Source organism: Typopeltis vanoorti, chromosome 15 (assembly GCF_054136105.1).
Source record: "Typopeltis vanoorti isolate ZY-2024b chromosome 15, IOZ_Tvanoo_1.0, whole genome shotgun sequence".
Taxonomy (NCBI): Eukaryota; Metazoa; Arthropoda; class Arachnida; order Uropygi; family Thelyphonidae; genus Typopeltis; species Typopeltis vanoorti.
In genome coordinates this window covers 27,757,630-27,772,341 of record NC_143563.1, presented here as the reverse complement: position 1 = coordinate 27,772,341, position 14,712 = coordinate 27,757,630, and the positions used below count along the sequence as shown (strand labels likewise).

Genomic DNA, 14,712 nt, shown 5'->3' with positions numbered 1-14,712 from the left:
GCAGAAGTCATAGTACTATATACAAGTAGCCAAAAGGTGTCACAACTTATTATTAAAATACTCTTGATTAGAGATAGATGTTGAAAGTTTTTCCACTTGGCTATATTATAAATTAAATATGCCAGGAAATTATATTCTTGGTTTAATCCATTATCTAAGTGTAATAAATTTTCCATTTTCCAATCTTGGTCTGGTTCTCACTGATGAGGCCTCAATAAAGGTTGAAACTGGTCTGGGTAGTGGCCCTTTCCATAATACATAGCATTATACATATCTGTAAGGATATGTACTTTGCATTGTGGGACTAGTTCATTGGATTGGAGATTGGCTATCTGATAAGTATCAGTAAGTTGTGTATGGGGAAGCAATATCCCAGAAGAGGAAAGTCACTAGTGGTATGCAACATTGGTCTGTTTTGGGGATCTTTCTGTTTAACCTGTATGTAAATGATACCGAGAAGGGCTTGAATGGTATTCAATTATTTACAGATGATGCGAAGTTGAGAACTATGAGCAATAGAGCAGATGCTGTGGCTTTACAAGAAGACTTGAATAGACTGAGTGAATGGCACAGGAGTGGGAATACCAGTTCATTGCTGCAAAATGTGTAAGATTTTCAAATTTGGAAAACAAAGATAGGATGTAGAATTTACTCTTGGTGGTGATATATTGTTGGGAGTTGAATAAATAAGAGACCTTGTTTCCTCTACCTCCTTTTAGATCCTTATCTACCATCTTGGGGTAATGGTGTATAAGGATATAAAATTCAGAAGACACATTGCCAAAATTATTAGGACAACACAATGAATTTGAGCAATGATGCAGAGGACACTGACTTATAGACCTAAGAAGATGCTGGGTCCCTTGTATAAGACCTTGATCAGGCCACATATGGACTACAGTGCACAGATTTGGTCACCTAGTTTTCAAAAGGATGAAGAGATATTAGAAAGGGTCCAGAGGCAATTGACTAAAGTAGTATCTGAATGATATAATCACGTAATCACAAGAAAGATATTTATTTAACCAAATATTTCGGTCTGGAAATAGCAGACCATCGTCGGTGGTATTACAAGAACAGTTTAAAAAATATACAAGCTAGAATACTAACAATAGATCGTTGAAATTAGAACATGCCGCGTGATGTTATATCACTAAGTATGAAACGAAATATTTTGAAGTAGAAACATGATTGAATTTGCTATTAAAAAAAAAAAAAAAAAAAAAAAAAAAAAAAAAAAAAAAAAAAATTAATGAGTAATCTTGATTAGGCTTTCCCAGATTTTTGATATAGATATGCAGTCATTACGATTCAGGTTGGGATGATGCAGCAAGGCCTCCACGCTTTCCTTGAACAAACGTTCGAACCTATAACGGGATCTATGTAAGAGGCGCGTTTTGGACCAAAGGATGCTGTGGTCAGTTTCAATCCCGTGTTGAGCCAAACCAGACTTTTCAGGTTTATTGTGAAGAATGGATGATTGATGTTCTTGGATTCTTTTTTCAAGAGAACGTCCAGTCTGTCCAAAGTAAGAGAGATCACAGTTGCAAGGAATTTGATAAACTCCAGGAAGAGATAAAGTTGAGCGTTTGTCTTTAGGAGAAGGAAAATGAGAAGACAATTTGTTAATAGGAGAATACGTAGCTGTTAAATCATATTTCTTCAAAATTCTTGCGATAGGTTCTGAAATACCGGAGATATAAGGAATAGGTACTCGACGTATTGAATCTTTGTTGTTTTGTGGAGGATTATAAGATGTAAGAAGACGTTGAATACTTTTTTCAGAAAAGCCATTGAGTTTCATGTGTTGCTGGATAGTAGAAAGTTCTTTCTGTAGATAATCAAAAGTAGAACAATTAGTTTTGGCTCTTTTGATGAGACATTTTATAATTCCTGTTTTATGACATGGATGATGGGCTGATTCTTTCAGAATATAACGACCTGTGAATGTTGGTTTCCTGTATACTGTAGTTGTAAGAATATTTGAAGATGATCGGATGAGGAGAACGTCTAAAAAAGATAACTGGTTGTTTTCTTCTAATTCCATAGTAAACTTTATGCGATGATGTAAGGAATTAATACTGTTTAAAAAGGAAGATAAAGTGTTTTTACTGTGAGGCCAAATAGCAAATATGTCATCTATATATCTTACCCAAAAAGATGGTTGAGGGAAACTAGATGTGAAGAGGACTTTTTCTAAATGTTCTAAATAAAAGTTGGCTAAAGCTGGAGAAAGAGGACTTCCCATGGCTGTTCCTTCTACTTGGCTATAAAATTTGTTTTGACATATGAAATAACCAGAATGTATAACGAAATCGAATAGTTTTATAATATCTTGAGGAAAGATGTCAGCAAGTAGTTTTAAAGTTTCTTTAAGAGGTACATCGGTGTATAAAGATTCTATATCAAAACTAACCATAAGATCTGTAGGTTGTAATGAGACATCTTTTAATTTTTCTAAGAAATGTGAGGAGTTTTTTAAAAACGAACTGGAGTTGCCAATGTAAGATTTCAGTAATTTAGCTAGATATTTGGCTATACGGTAAGTAGGAGAATCAATGCAATCTACTATTGGACGAAGAGGATAGTCAATCTTATGGATTTTTGGAAGGCCATAAAATCTAGGAGGTCTTGCAAAATGAGTTAAAGTAGTATCTGGTCTCCGGAATGTTGAGTATGAAGAAAGGTTGAGAAGATGCAATTTGCAGTCTAGTGGATAGGAGGAAGGGGGTGATATGAGACATACAAATTGGTAGGGGGGTTATTATAGAATTAACATTGAAGAGGTTTTTCATAAAATGGAGGAGAACGAGAGGTCACCCTTGGAATCTGTATAAGGAGAATGCAAAAAAACCTGCTTCCAGCTGAAAAGCAAGTTTTTTGCATGGATAATTGTAAATGATTGGAATGCCTGAGAGTGTGGTATCTGCAGAAAATTTGAATGTATTTAAGGCACAGTATGATGAGCTGTGTGTCTGACAAAAGGGACCTCGTCTGTGACTCCATGGGTCTCTTAGGATAATAATAATGATTTCATCATTCAACCTTCTGTATGAAACTATGAAGAGATGACCGAACAGTGGCTTCTTTTCATAAAATTCTCCATAACTAACAGGATGAAAGTGTCATATTTTTCTTTGGACTTTTTAAGACCATGAGGTATTAAGATCTGTCCTCTCCAGTTGATTTGGCAACTTTCATATTAACATTAACATCTCTTTTACTGGCATTATCCAGAAATTTTCATCACAAAAAATGCTACAGGATTGTCTTATTCAAGAGCTTGGTGCACACACACATAGCAAGGGAAACTTATGGTAAAGATGCTTTACCATAAGTTTCCCTTTAATGCCTGCTGCAACACTAAATCAACTTTGAAGACTTCTAAATATGCAGCAGGAAACATTATGTACCTGGTGCAGAATTTTTTAAAAGATAATTATCAGATAAGTACTTGATTTTTTTTCTCCTTTGTAATTTTCATTTTCATCTCTAGATCATTTGGTGCATTAATGCATGGATTCACTTTTTCCACTTCTGTTTCCTTTTTCCAGTCATGCACACAAACATTAAAAATTATGAAAGTATATTATGAAAAAGTATGAATGCAAATACACAGCACAACCATGTTTAATAATAAGGAAGGTGCACACATGCACATCATAGGCTATCTGTCTTATGGATGACTGTTGTTTAGCATGTCAATGCCATATGCATGGTAAGTAAAATTTTTATGACCTGAATTTTTTCATACCCCTTTCAGGTTAATTTGCATAAGTTGAATTTACATAAACCAAGGAGTGCATGTATATATGTATTCTCCTCATACATTAGTGGTTGCAGAACTAATAACAGATACTGATGCAGTATGCAGCAGGGGCAAAGAAAGAAGGTTACTGTTGATTCTCTTTTTGAAGAACTGGAGGTTGTACCCATAGGGAATATTTCATGGAGGTGCTGTTGCAGAGAAAAGATGTAGATGGAATGAAAGTTAAATGGGATAGAAAGTTCAGTAGACTAGATTGAATTATAAATGGATGTTGGGCAACTGTTGTTATTGTAGATTTAGCAAAAATGGGGAGAATGAATTTATATGAAGTATTTCAGGTATGAAAAATGCAGTTTATTGATTATTATTGATCTCCATTATGTGTGTGTGCTCGTTTATTAAAGAGAACAGAATTTGAGTTTGACAATTACTATTCTAGATTTTTCTGTCCTTGCTCATTCTTAAGTATCTATATTCAACATAGGAAAGAAATTTGATATCTTTTACTTTGGCGACGCATTAAAAAAAAATTAAAGTGGTGGAAAGAATTTTTCACTATATCTATATCCTTTGAAATCTTAGTATAATTTAGTAATTGAACTATATTTTCATTTTTTAGAGATACTTGTGCCATAAATGTAGCATAACTTAACATGTGAACGCAAGGGTAAGGATGAATCAAGTATTAGACTTTAATAGTCATGTATTTCAACTTGAAAATAAATAGGTCATCATCACAAGCATAAGGCTGGATAAGACTGGTTGAATACAAGGTAGAATGTGAACAATCTGAATTTAAATATCTGAATAACTCTCATTTCATTTTCATCCTCTTTTCAATTTAGTATTGTAAACTTGTCAAATGAGATTTCTAACATTATGCTCCACTTTTATTCTTTTCTTGCTACTTCCATATTATGTGTCTCATCTCTTTTCACACCACTGTCCTCATCATATCTATAGAGGAACATAATGTCATTTAGCTGCCTCAAGTTTATGTGATATATAACTCAGAATAACTGCCTCTCCTTTGCTATACTTACCAGGCCCATTTCATTTTCATCCTATTTTTCATTTAGTATTGTCAACTTGTCAAATGAGATTTATAACTTGAAAATAAATAGTGAAAATAAATAAATAATGAGACAGATAATACGGAAGTAGCAAGAAAAGTGGCACATAATGTGCCACTTTTCTTGCTACTTCCGTATTATCTGTCTCATCTCTTTTCACACCACTGTCCTCATCATATCTATAGAGGATCATAATGCCATTTAGCTGCCTCAAGTTTTAAGTGAAAACATAATTGGCTATTATCCTGCATGGACTGAATGCTACTAAATATAATTTCAAAGTAGATTTAAAAGAATTTTTACATTACTTTATGGATCTTTGGAAACGTTGAAAGAATTATAGGACAAGCTAAGTAAAATAAAAAATAGTAAATCAGCAGGAGAAGATGGGACAAACACCTAACTGTATAAATTTGCTGGGAAAAAAAATTTCATCGGGGATTATTAAAATTTTTAAATAAAATATATACATATGGACAAATACCAATAGAATACAGGTATAGTAATATGTTAATCTATATTTTAAAAAAAAAAAGGGGGATAAAAGAAAACCTGCTTGCGAATTACAGAGGTATTAGTTTATTGAATATGTGTTGCAAAATATATGTGGCTATTAAATAATGAGACTGGTTGCAAAATTGTGGTTTATTATTACAATTGTACAGCTTAATTGTTATCCCCCTTCAACATACTCTCCTCCTCCTCTATCTATACACCGTTGTATACGAATTTTCCATTATTGGAAGCAGTGCTGCAAGTCATCAGGTATTATCTCCTTTACCTCATCCACTGACTGAAAATGGGCACCCTTCAATGCAGATTTCAACTTTGGAAAAAGGTAAAAGTCACATGGAGCTAAGTTCAGTGAGTAAGGTGGATGGTCCAACACTGGGATCTTCTTATCAGCCAGATACTGCTTTACAGATAGTGCACTGTGGGCTGGAGCATTGTCCTGATGGAGAATCCAAGCATTGTTCTTCCACAGATCTGGTCTCTTCTTCCTCACTCGTTCTCTCATCTTGGCCAGAACCTCAAGGTAATAATGTTGGTTAACTGTCTGACCCTCTGGTACCCATTCAGTCATTACCACGCCATTGATATAAAAAAATAAAATGATCAACATTGCCTTCAGTTTTGACTCATTCTTGCTTTTTTCATTCTCGGTGACGTGGGAATTTTCCAGTGCATCGATTGTCTCTTTGTTTCTGAATCATACTGGAAAATCTTTTACCTTTTTCCAAAGTTGAAATCCACATTGAAGGGCACCCATTTTCAGTCAGTGGATGAGGTAAAGGAGAAAACGGCAGTGCTACTGAAGCAGATAACACCTGATGACTTGCAGCACTGCTTCCAACAATGGAAAATCTGTATACAATGGTGTATAGATAGAGGAGGGAAGTATGTTGAAGGGGATAACAATTAAGTTGTACAATTGTAATAATAAACCACATTTTTGCAACCAGTCTCGTTATTTAATAGCCACACCTCGTAGTAGAATACTTCATGAAAAATTGAAAATATACAGTGAAAAATATTATTAGAATGTCCGAATGGATTTAGAAAAGGACACTCTACAGTGGATGCAGCTGTTTTGTTTAAAACTACTAAAGAGAGAAAAAGAAGATTATTTAATTTAGAAACTCACTTTTTGGTTATAGATTATGAAAAAAGCATTTGATAAAGTAAAAAGACATATTGTTTGATATGATATTACAAAGAATAAATATACCTGATATTTTACTGCAGGCAGAATTGAATACGTACAAAGATAATGAAATAAAAATAAATGAAAAAATGTCTGAAAAATAATCTATAAACCAAAGAGTAAGACAGGAATGTCCTCTGTCTCTGACACTTTTTAATATTGTATTAATGAAATATTAATAAAGTGGAACAATTTAAGTAACCTAGATATAGAAATTTTCCAGAATAATAAAATAATTATGCAATTATTTATAGGGATGAGCAGGTAATAGTACCAGATAAGACAATGTACAAAGAGTAATATATAATTTAAACCTTATAGTAGAACAATTTGGGATGAAAATATCCATAGATAAAATTAAAATAATGACATTTTATGGACAAACTCCAGTTAGAAGTAAAACAGATAATAATAAAATAATAGAACAAATAAATGCTTTTAATTATCTTGGATGTGAAATATTGTATGAAGGAGAAAAAGGCATGAAATTAAAGCCTTCAAATTTTTACAGATTAGAGGCCTAATAAATAGAATTCTCAATCTGAATATTGTACAAAAAAGAAACATACTTGAAAATATACAATACTGCAGCAGCACCAACATTAATATATGGCAGCAAAATTTGGTTAATAAATAAACAAATAAAATTAGACAAAAAAAAAAGGAATGAAAATATTTTAAAAGAACTAAAAATAAAATCAATAGAAGAAAAACTAAACAATTACAAACAAAATTGGATAGAACATGTAAACTGAATGGCCAACACCTGATATCCTAAACAATTAATAAAATATAAACCATCTGGCAAGACAAGGCCAGTAGACCTCAGAATAGGATATCAAATGGAAAATGAGACTAGAAAAGATCAGTGTGGTCTATATCTGTATTTAATGTTATGATGATGACAAACGATACCTTGTAAAATATATTTTGTTTGAAATCCTTACATGGCCAGTAAAAAATTAAGTAAATATAAATAAAGTAATAATAAATGGAGAATGAATGGAAATAGTGAAAAAATTGATCATTTCAAAGAAACTAGTAGAATTATTAAAAGAACACTTTCAGGATATTTCATAATACCAAAAATATTTCGTTTGTATTCAAAAGAGTAAACTCTAATGAACTACATCTTATGAAACATAAAGCAATGACTTTAATCAAGACAGTGGGATTTGAGAAATACTTAAGAAAAAGATGCCTTAAAATTCTTTTCTTGAGATCACTACTTTTAATAGTTTAAGCAGAATATTCGACTCTTTGCTAATAGTACTAGTTGTGAAAAGTTAGAAAAAGTCATATGTCATGTTTTCCCTAATGAGAATATGAATACAGTGACTCTACAAACAGAAATTGGTATTGAGTATCAAGTTTTATGCTTTATCCTTTAGCATCAGTTAACTGAAGAGATAGAAAGTGTGCATAGTGTATTGATGGAACTGCTGCAAGAAGTAAGAGAGAGAGAGATGATAGTAAATAGGGAGACAACATTCAGGAGACACATTGCAAAAGTATTACTGCAAAAATGAGGACCCCAATGAATAGGAAGAAAGAAGATATTGTTTGTTATATTGAATTTTGATCAGACTTCCTCTGAATTTCTGTACAATATTTGATAAAACAGAATTTGATGAAATGATGAGATCATGGAGAAGGTCAAGAAGCATGCAACTAAAATAATATCTTAAACACTTAATCCTTAAAAACTCAAGGAGCTATATAACAGAGGTGGGCAGACTGCAGCTCGCAAGCTGCATGCAGCTCCCAAAGCTACTCTGTGTGGCTCCCGAGACAATATTGGTTTTCATCGTCATTTTTTCTAAACTTTTATATTAATAATCTATAGTAGTATAGTATGTACCAATATTAGAATATTTTATTTCATAAATGCTTTAAAGATAAGTAAAAAACATATATTTTGAAACTTTACATTTTTAGCTTTTAAATGGTACCGGCTAAAAGGGTTGTTAGTATGGATTTTGTTATCATATTTGGTTGGTAAAAAGTGTTTTGACATTTTATGGCCTGTGTCGCTCCTGCCAAAATTAGTTCCAAAAGTGACTACTATGATCACTGCATTACCCACTGCCTCTGTTGCCTGGACTCTGCGTCATCACTCTTCATGCAGTTCACACAAGTTACATGCTTGTGGTGATAGCGGAACATAACTAGTAAATTTTATTGTAGATAAGTAGTTTTCTGATAAATAAATAATTAAGATTGATTTTTAGTGAAAGTTATAAAAACCTTGTTTAAAATGACTGAGTAACAGAAGAGAAATACGAACAATACGAAGGAAACTTAGAAACACTTTAGAATGATTTTGAGAATACGTTTGAGAAACTAAAAAAAAGTTAAAACCATGTTTTGAATTTCTTGTGAATCCTTTTGTGATTGATGTCATCAACAATGGATGCCCTGTTGTTGCACCTTTTACTGCAGATGTTGCTTCAATAGAGACAGAGCTTATTGAGCTGCAGGACGATATGACTTTGAAGCTAGTACATAAAAGCTCTTTTGTAACTGACTTTTGGAAACAAATCGCAGAAGCAAAGTATCCCACTCTTCAAAAAACTGGCTTCTAAGTACTCTGTTTTTGGGACAACTTACTGCTGTGAATCTCTCTTCTCTATAATGAAATTTGTCAAGTCAAAACATCATGCAATCCTCATTAACAGCCACCTCACCGATCTTCTTAAAACAGCTTTGATATCCTCCCAGCCAGATTTTAAACTATTAACTGCATAAATGAAGAATCAATCAAAGCCATCAATGAGTAGAGATTAAACATATTCTTCTTTGGCGAGTAGAACTACTATATAGTTGCATTTTTTATTATTTATAAATACAATTTTAAAATAAAATTTTCTGCGGCTCTTGAACATTCAAAAATGTATTATATGCGACTCTTATTACCGAAGAACCCACCCCTGCTATATAAGCTCATCCAGAGCAGCTTTTAAAGATCTATGAATGTTTTATGTGGAATTTGAATCCAGTCTATTTTAGCAAATAAGCAGTGCTTTTACCATCTGAGCTACAAGGCAGGCAGGCAGGCAACATTGATGAGATGATGTAAATTACTGAATTTGTTAGTAAATAGAAGCAGAACAGAGATGGTACAGCTGACCCACATGCACTTGTGAAGGCTTATCAAAAAAGTATCTCCCCCACTCAGTTAGCTATACATTAGGCAGTACAAAAAAATCACAGATCATCAGCTTAGCATTCACACTCACAGATGCTACATTGTATACTTGCAAACGTAAAATTTGTATTGAATTTGGAAAAAATCATGAATCAGATATTTGATGGTCCATCATCAAATTCCTGACATTTACCCTCAAGGGGTATACAGGATATGATAGTACTACATGAAAAATTTGCATCATTACTAACTTCCTATGTACAATTTTCCTCCAAATCAGTCTATTACCTGTCAAGACTTTAACATTGTCATATCTTATATTTCTATCTTTTAAAGCACTTTTTTATCATCCTCTGGGTCTTTTTCCTGTCAACCTGTCTGAAAACACTTGTTTTGCTAATCTTTCCTATTCCATTCTGTTTAAGTGACCATATGACCTGAGATTAGCTCTGCTAACACATTCCTGGATGCTAACAATGTCAAGTTTCCTAACATCCTCATTTTTAATATGATATTGCCATTGATGCCATCTGTTAACGTCCCTAATCTTTCTCAGGAATCTCATATCTCTGGTCTCTAGTCTGGTCAAGTGTTTTACTTCTGACCCAGCTCTCAAATTCATAAGTTAAAACTGGTTTGAACACTGTCTTGTATACAGCTAATTTAGTGTGTTGACTAATTTCTCTCTTATTCCATATGAATTTATTCAGTTGACTTCCTAACATACCAGCTTTGTTGATTCTGTTGTCTATATCTATATTTAATTTACCATCTTCACTATAAATTGTGCCTAAGTAGCTGAAATGTTTTACTTGTTATATGGGTTCTCCATTCACAATCCAGTTGATATTTTTAATGCTTCTGCCTATTTTCATTGTCTTTGTCTTGTTATTGCTGACCTTCATACCATATCTATTACAACAGTTATTCAATTTAGTCAGGGAATCTTGCAGACTTGTAATAGATTTTATTTAGAAGTATAACATCATCTGCATAAAGCAAAGAGCTGACATTAACATCTCCAATTTGATATCAGATTTAATACCACTTTCCTTTATAATCTGATCCATATAGATAATGAATAACAGAGGAGATAATGTACATCCTTGTCTAATACCAGATTTAACATTAAACCATCTTCCTGTACTTCCTTCAATATGAGGTTATAACGATGAAAAGAAATTATATCACAATATTATTCCAGTTTGTTTGGTTAATTCAACTTATTTATTCGTTTTAAAATGGCATGTAGAAAACATTGAAGATAATATCAAAATTCCAAGTTGATGCCATTAGAATGCATTTTATGACTGTGGCAAACTTTTTCACTTAGTTGGAAAATATACTTGTTACGAAATCTTATTCTTGTTTTTCTCCTTCACCCAAGTATGAGCAAACAAAATTTTGCATTTGAAGTAGCTTCACAGTTTTGTTGACTCACACTTCATCCATGTATGTGCAAACAAAAAGTTTGCATGAAACGAAACATCACATCAAGGCTACTTATATATATGAGAGAGACAAATGACTTTACATCAAATTGCCCTTACTCATTCTTGGTAAAGAACAAAATCTAGAATATAATTTCTTGGGAAGTATAATTCAATTTACAATTCCTCACAGTGAATTATAAGTTGGGATTTGAAGAATATGAAAGTGACATATGATCTAGCAGTTAAATTTCAGTGAAACAATCTTCACTGAAATTTAACTAGCAGTTAAATTTCAGTGAATCACTCCAAAAGAGAGATGTTGAAATCCAAACATGTCATCATAACACAGGTCATCAGTAATGTGGTATAGAATATCATCTGCCAAATGATACCAAAAGCCATTACTACCATATATCTGTGCAGCATCACTTAAGGAGACAATGTTACTAGGGATAATGTTCATTGCAAAAATAATTACGCTAACCACTCGGCCAGCCAGGCTGACCAAGTGGTTAGTGTATCTGCTCTCTCTCCAAAAGGCTGCAGGTTTGAATCCCGCCGTGGGCTTGGATGTTTGTGATTGTCTGTGAAAATACGAATGGTGGGTGGTAGATGGCGTTGGTGTAGTTGGTGGATTGTGAGTGGTGGATATAGATAGCTGTAGAGTAAATGCCCTCCTTCGATGAGTCTTTGGACTCCCTGGAGGTGTCACAAAATAATAATAATAAATACATGTCGGAACTTGCTGTTACATATGCTATATGTAAAACATCAAGGTTATTTGTTATATATATATTATTATTATTATAATTATTAAATTATTTATTAAGTTAACAAGTATATTATGAATGATGGGAGAGTAAGAACACAGTCATCTTGCACAAAAAAGTGACTTTGAAACATAATATACATTTACACTTGTAAACTATTTTCCTCCTTGGTCACTACAGTAGTTGCAACATGTTTTTTTCTTATTTTTTTTTCTGTGTCAGTTCCATCCACAAAAGGTTAGGGAAGTAAAGGATGTTTCTAATGCTCTAATTCAAAATTCATCAAGTCCTATGCTTTCTGTGCTATCAAACTTGCTTGTTAATTTTAGATGGCATTACAGCACCCTTCTCCCTTATTAACTGCCACCACTGACAACTCTGACTTGTTTCTCTAATGATTCCCACCTATTTAATCTTTTCAAGAAGCATCTTGGTTATTGCAGATTTGAAGTAGATTTTGCAGAACAACAAGTTGGTTAACAATTACCGAGAGCAGAAGATCTGGAATTCTATGTTTACGGTCAGATCTTGCTGACAAGTGTTTAATCACCATAGTTGCTATATGCAAAAATAATGCACACCCATCTGTATGAATGAATATTACCACTTATTTTTTTCAAATGAAATTTTTTTTCCTATAAAATGACTGTGTATTCTTACTTTTTAATCATCCCCTTTATAATCCATAAATCTTAATGTATATAAAATACATTATGATCATGTATTTCAAAAGTGTTTTTTTTTTTTTTTTTTTTTTTTTTTTTTTTTTTTTTTTTTTGTTCTCTAACCTATAGGATACGCTCTCATCTCATGAATTAAGTAGCTTTAGCGAATCAAGTCACAATACTGATGATCTTCATTCTTTATTTTCTGATGACTCTTTCACACATTTCACTCTTGATATGGTAAGGCATATGACGCATGAAGAGCATACTAGAGCTCGTCACCAGTTAGCTCTATTACAGTTGCAGGAGAAGGCTCTCATTGATAAAGCAAAAACAGAACTTTCATGCCTGGATTTATTCAAAAAGTAGGCATATGATTTATCATTCAAGTAATTTTTAAATTATATTTCTTATTTAACTTGAGATCATGATTAAATATTTCTTCTTCTTCTTATTATTATTTTGGTAACCTCCATAGTCATTAAACTCATCATGAGAGGGGCTCACTCAACCAGCAATGTGTCTTTCGTAATGAACTTTGAAGTTATTTACACTCCTTGAAATTCACAATGCATTCTGGCAATGCATTCCACTCACTAACAACTCCTCACGTAAATAATCTACTCTTTATACAACTTCCAGAAATGACCTCCTGTTCTTCCCATTCTAACATCTACTCTTCTTATAATCCCTCAAATACTTTTCATAACCAATACTCCGGACTCCTGATATCACTTTGGTAATTTATCTCTCTCTATCTAGTGTTTCCACATCACAATGAAAACTAGATGACCAAACTTGAGCACAGTAGTCCACGTGTGGTCTAACCAATGCCTTATATAGAAGCACCACCACTTCCTTATTCCTACGTATCAATGTACTTTTTATCATAGCAGCAATACAATATGCAGTCTTTGCAGCACTTTTGATGCCCTCAGAACTATAGTCCACTGTCTACCACAGGATCCCAAGATAAATGTAAGGCATTAGACTTTGGGATACAGAGATATAAAGCTATGTATCCCAAAGTCTAACACCTTACATTTATTAATATTAAAACTGCACACCACTCATTTGTCCAAGCTAAAAGTTTATTCAAATCTTCTTGTAGAGAATTAACATCAGCATTACTCCTGATAATTCTACCTAACTTTGCAGCATCGGCAAACATTTGAAGATCCCAGTCAGTCCACACGAAATATCATTAATAAATAAATTAAACAGCAGGGGGCTGTTTAACAGGAACAGAACCCTGAGACACACTGCTGGTCACCTTCCTTTTCTGAAACAGCTCCATCTACACAACTTGCTGGTATCTTCAGAGAGTTAATCTCCAGTCCATCTAACCAACATATTATCTATTCTTATTTTCTGCAGCTTGTATGCCATCTTATCATGTGATAAGCTATCAAATGCTTTTGCAGAGTCCAAGAATATCATTATATATGATTCTCCCTTATCCAACACATTCGTCATCTTATAAAATATAAGCAGATTGCTAAAACAAGACTTGCCCTTCACAAACCCATGCTAACTATCATAGAGAATCTTATGTCAATTCAACTCAATTCTGTATTCTATTTCTAACCAAATTTTTCAATACTTAGATCACTATTGCAGATATACAGATCAGTCTGTAATTAGAAACTTCTATTCTAGAACCATGCTTGTGGAGAGGTATTATTTTGCCTTCTATCCACTCCTTAGGAATCTTCCTCACTGCAAGACTTTCATTACATAACTTGATCAAAAGGGCTTGACTGACTCTTTTGCACATTCTTTATTAACTAACCCAAGCAACACTTAATGCACCTCTGATTCTTTCACCTTTAATTCTCCTAATTCTTGCCTCCCTTCTACATGTTGCACAACATTATTCACACTACTGTGACATACACTGATGAAGTGTTCATTAAATAATTTCTCTTATATCATTTGCTAGGCTTACTCTACTACTATAACTATCCAGTAATGCCATAATTATTTTTCATCTTGCTTGTCACATAGCAGAAAAATTCCCTTGAATTAGCTTTGACCTAATTGGCTTATGTCCTCTCATATTCTACCTTTTTTTTTTAACCATGCTTGTCACTTTTCTGGCCTGCAGGTTATATTTTTCATGCATCTGTTCCCTGCATAATCTGTTTTC

At 33.2% G+C, this 14,712-nt stretch overlaps 1 protein-coding gene across 2 annotated transcripts in view; it reads left to right on the top strand.

Moving 5' to 3' along the window:
* LOC150098544 (uncharacterized) overlaps positions 1-14,712 on the top strand; it is a 610,245-nt gene that overhangs the window by 380,786 nt on the left and 214,747 nt on the right. For both annotated transcript variants that reach the window (XM_090405300.1, XM_090405297.1), the window contains exon 24: positions 12,693-12,928. In XM_090405300.1, coding sequence (XP_090261426.1) covers positions 12,693-12,928 — 236 coding nt within the window. The remainder of the gene's footprint in view (positions 1-12,692; positions 12,929-14,712) is intronic.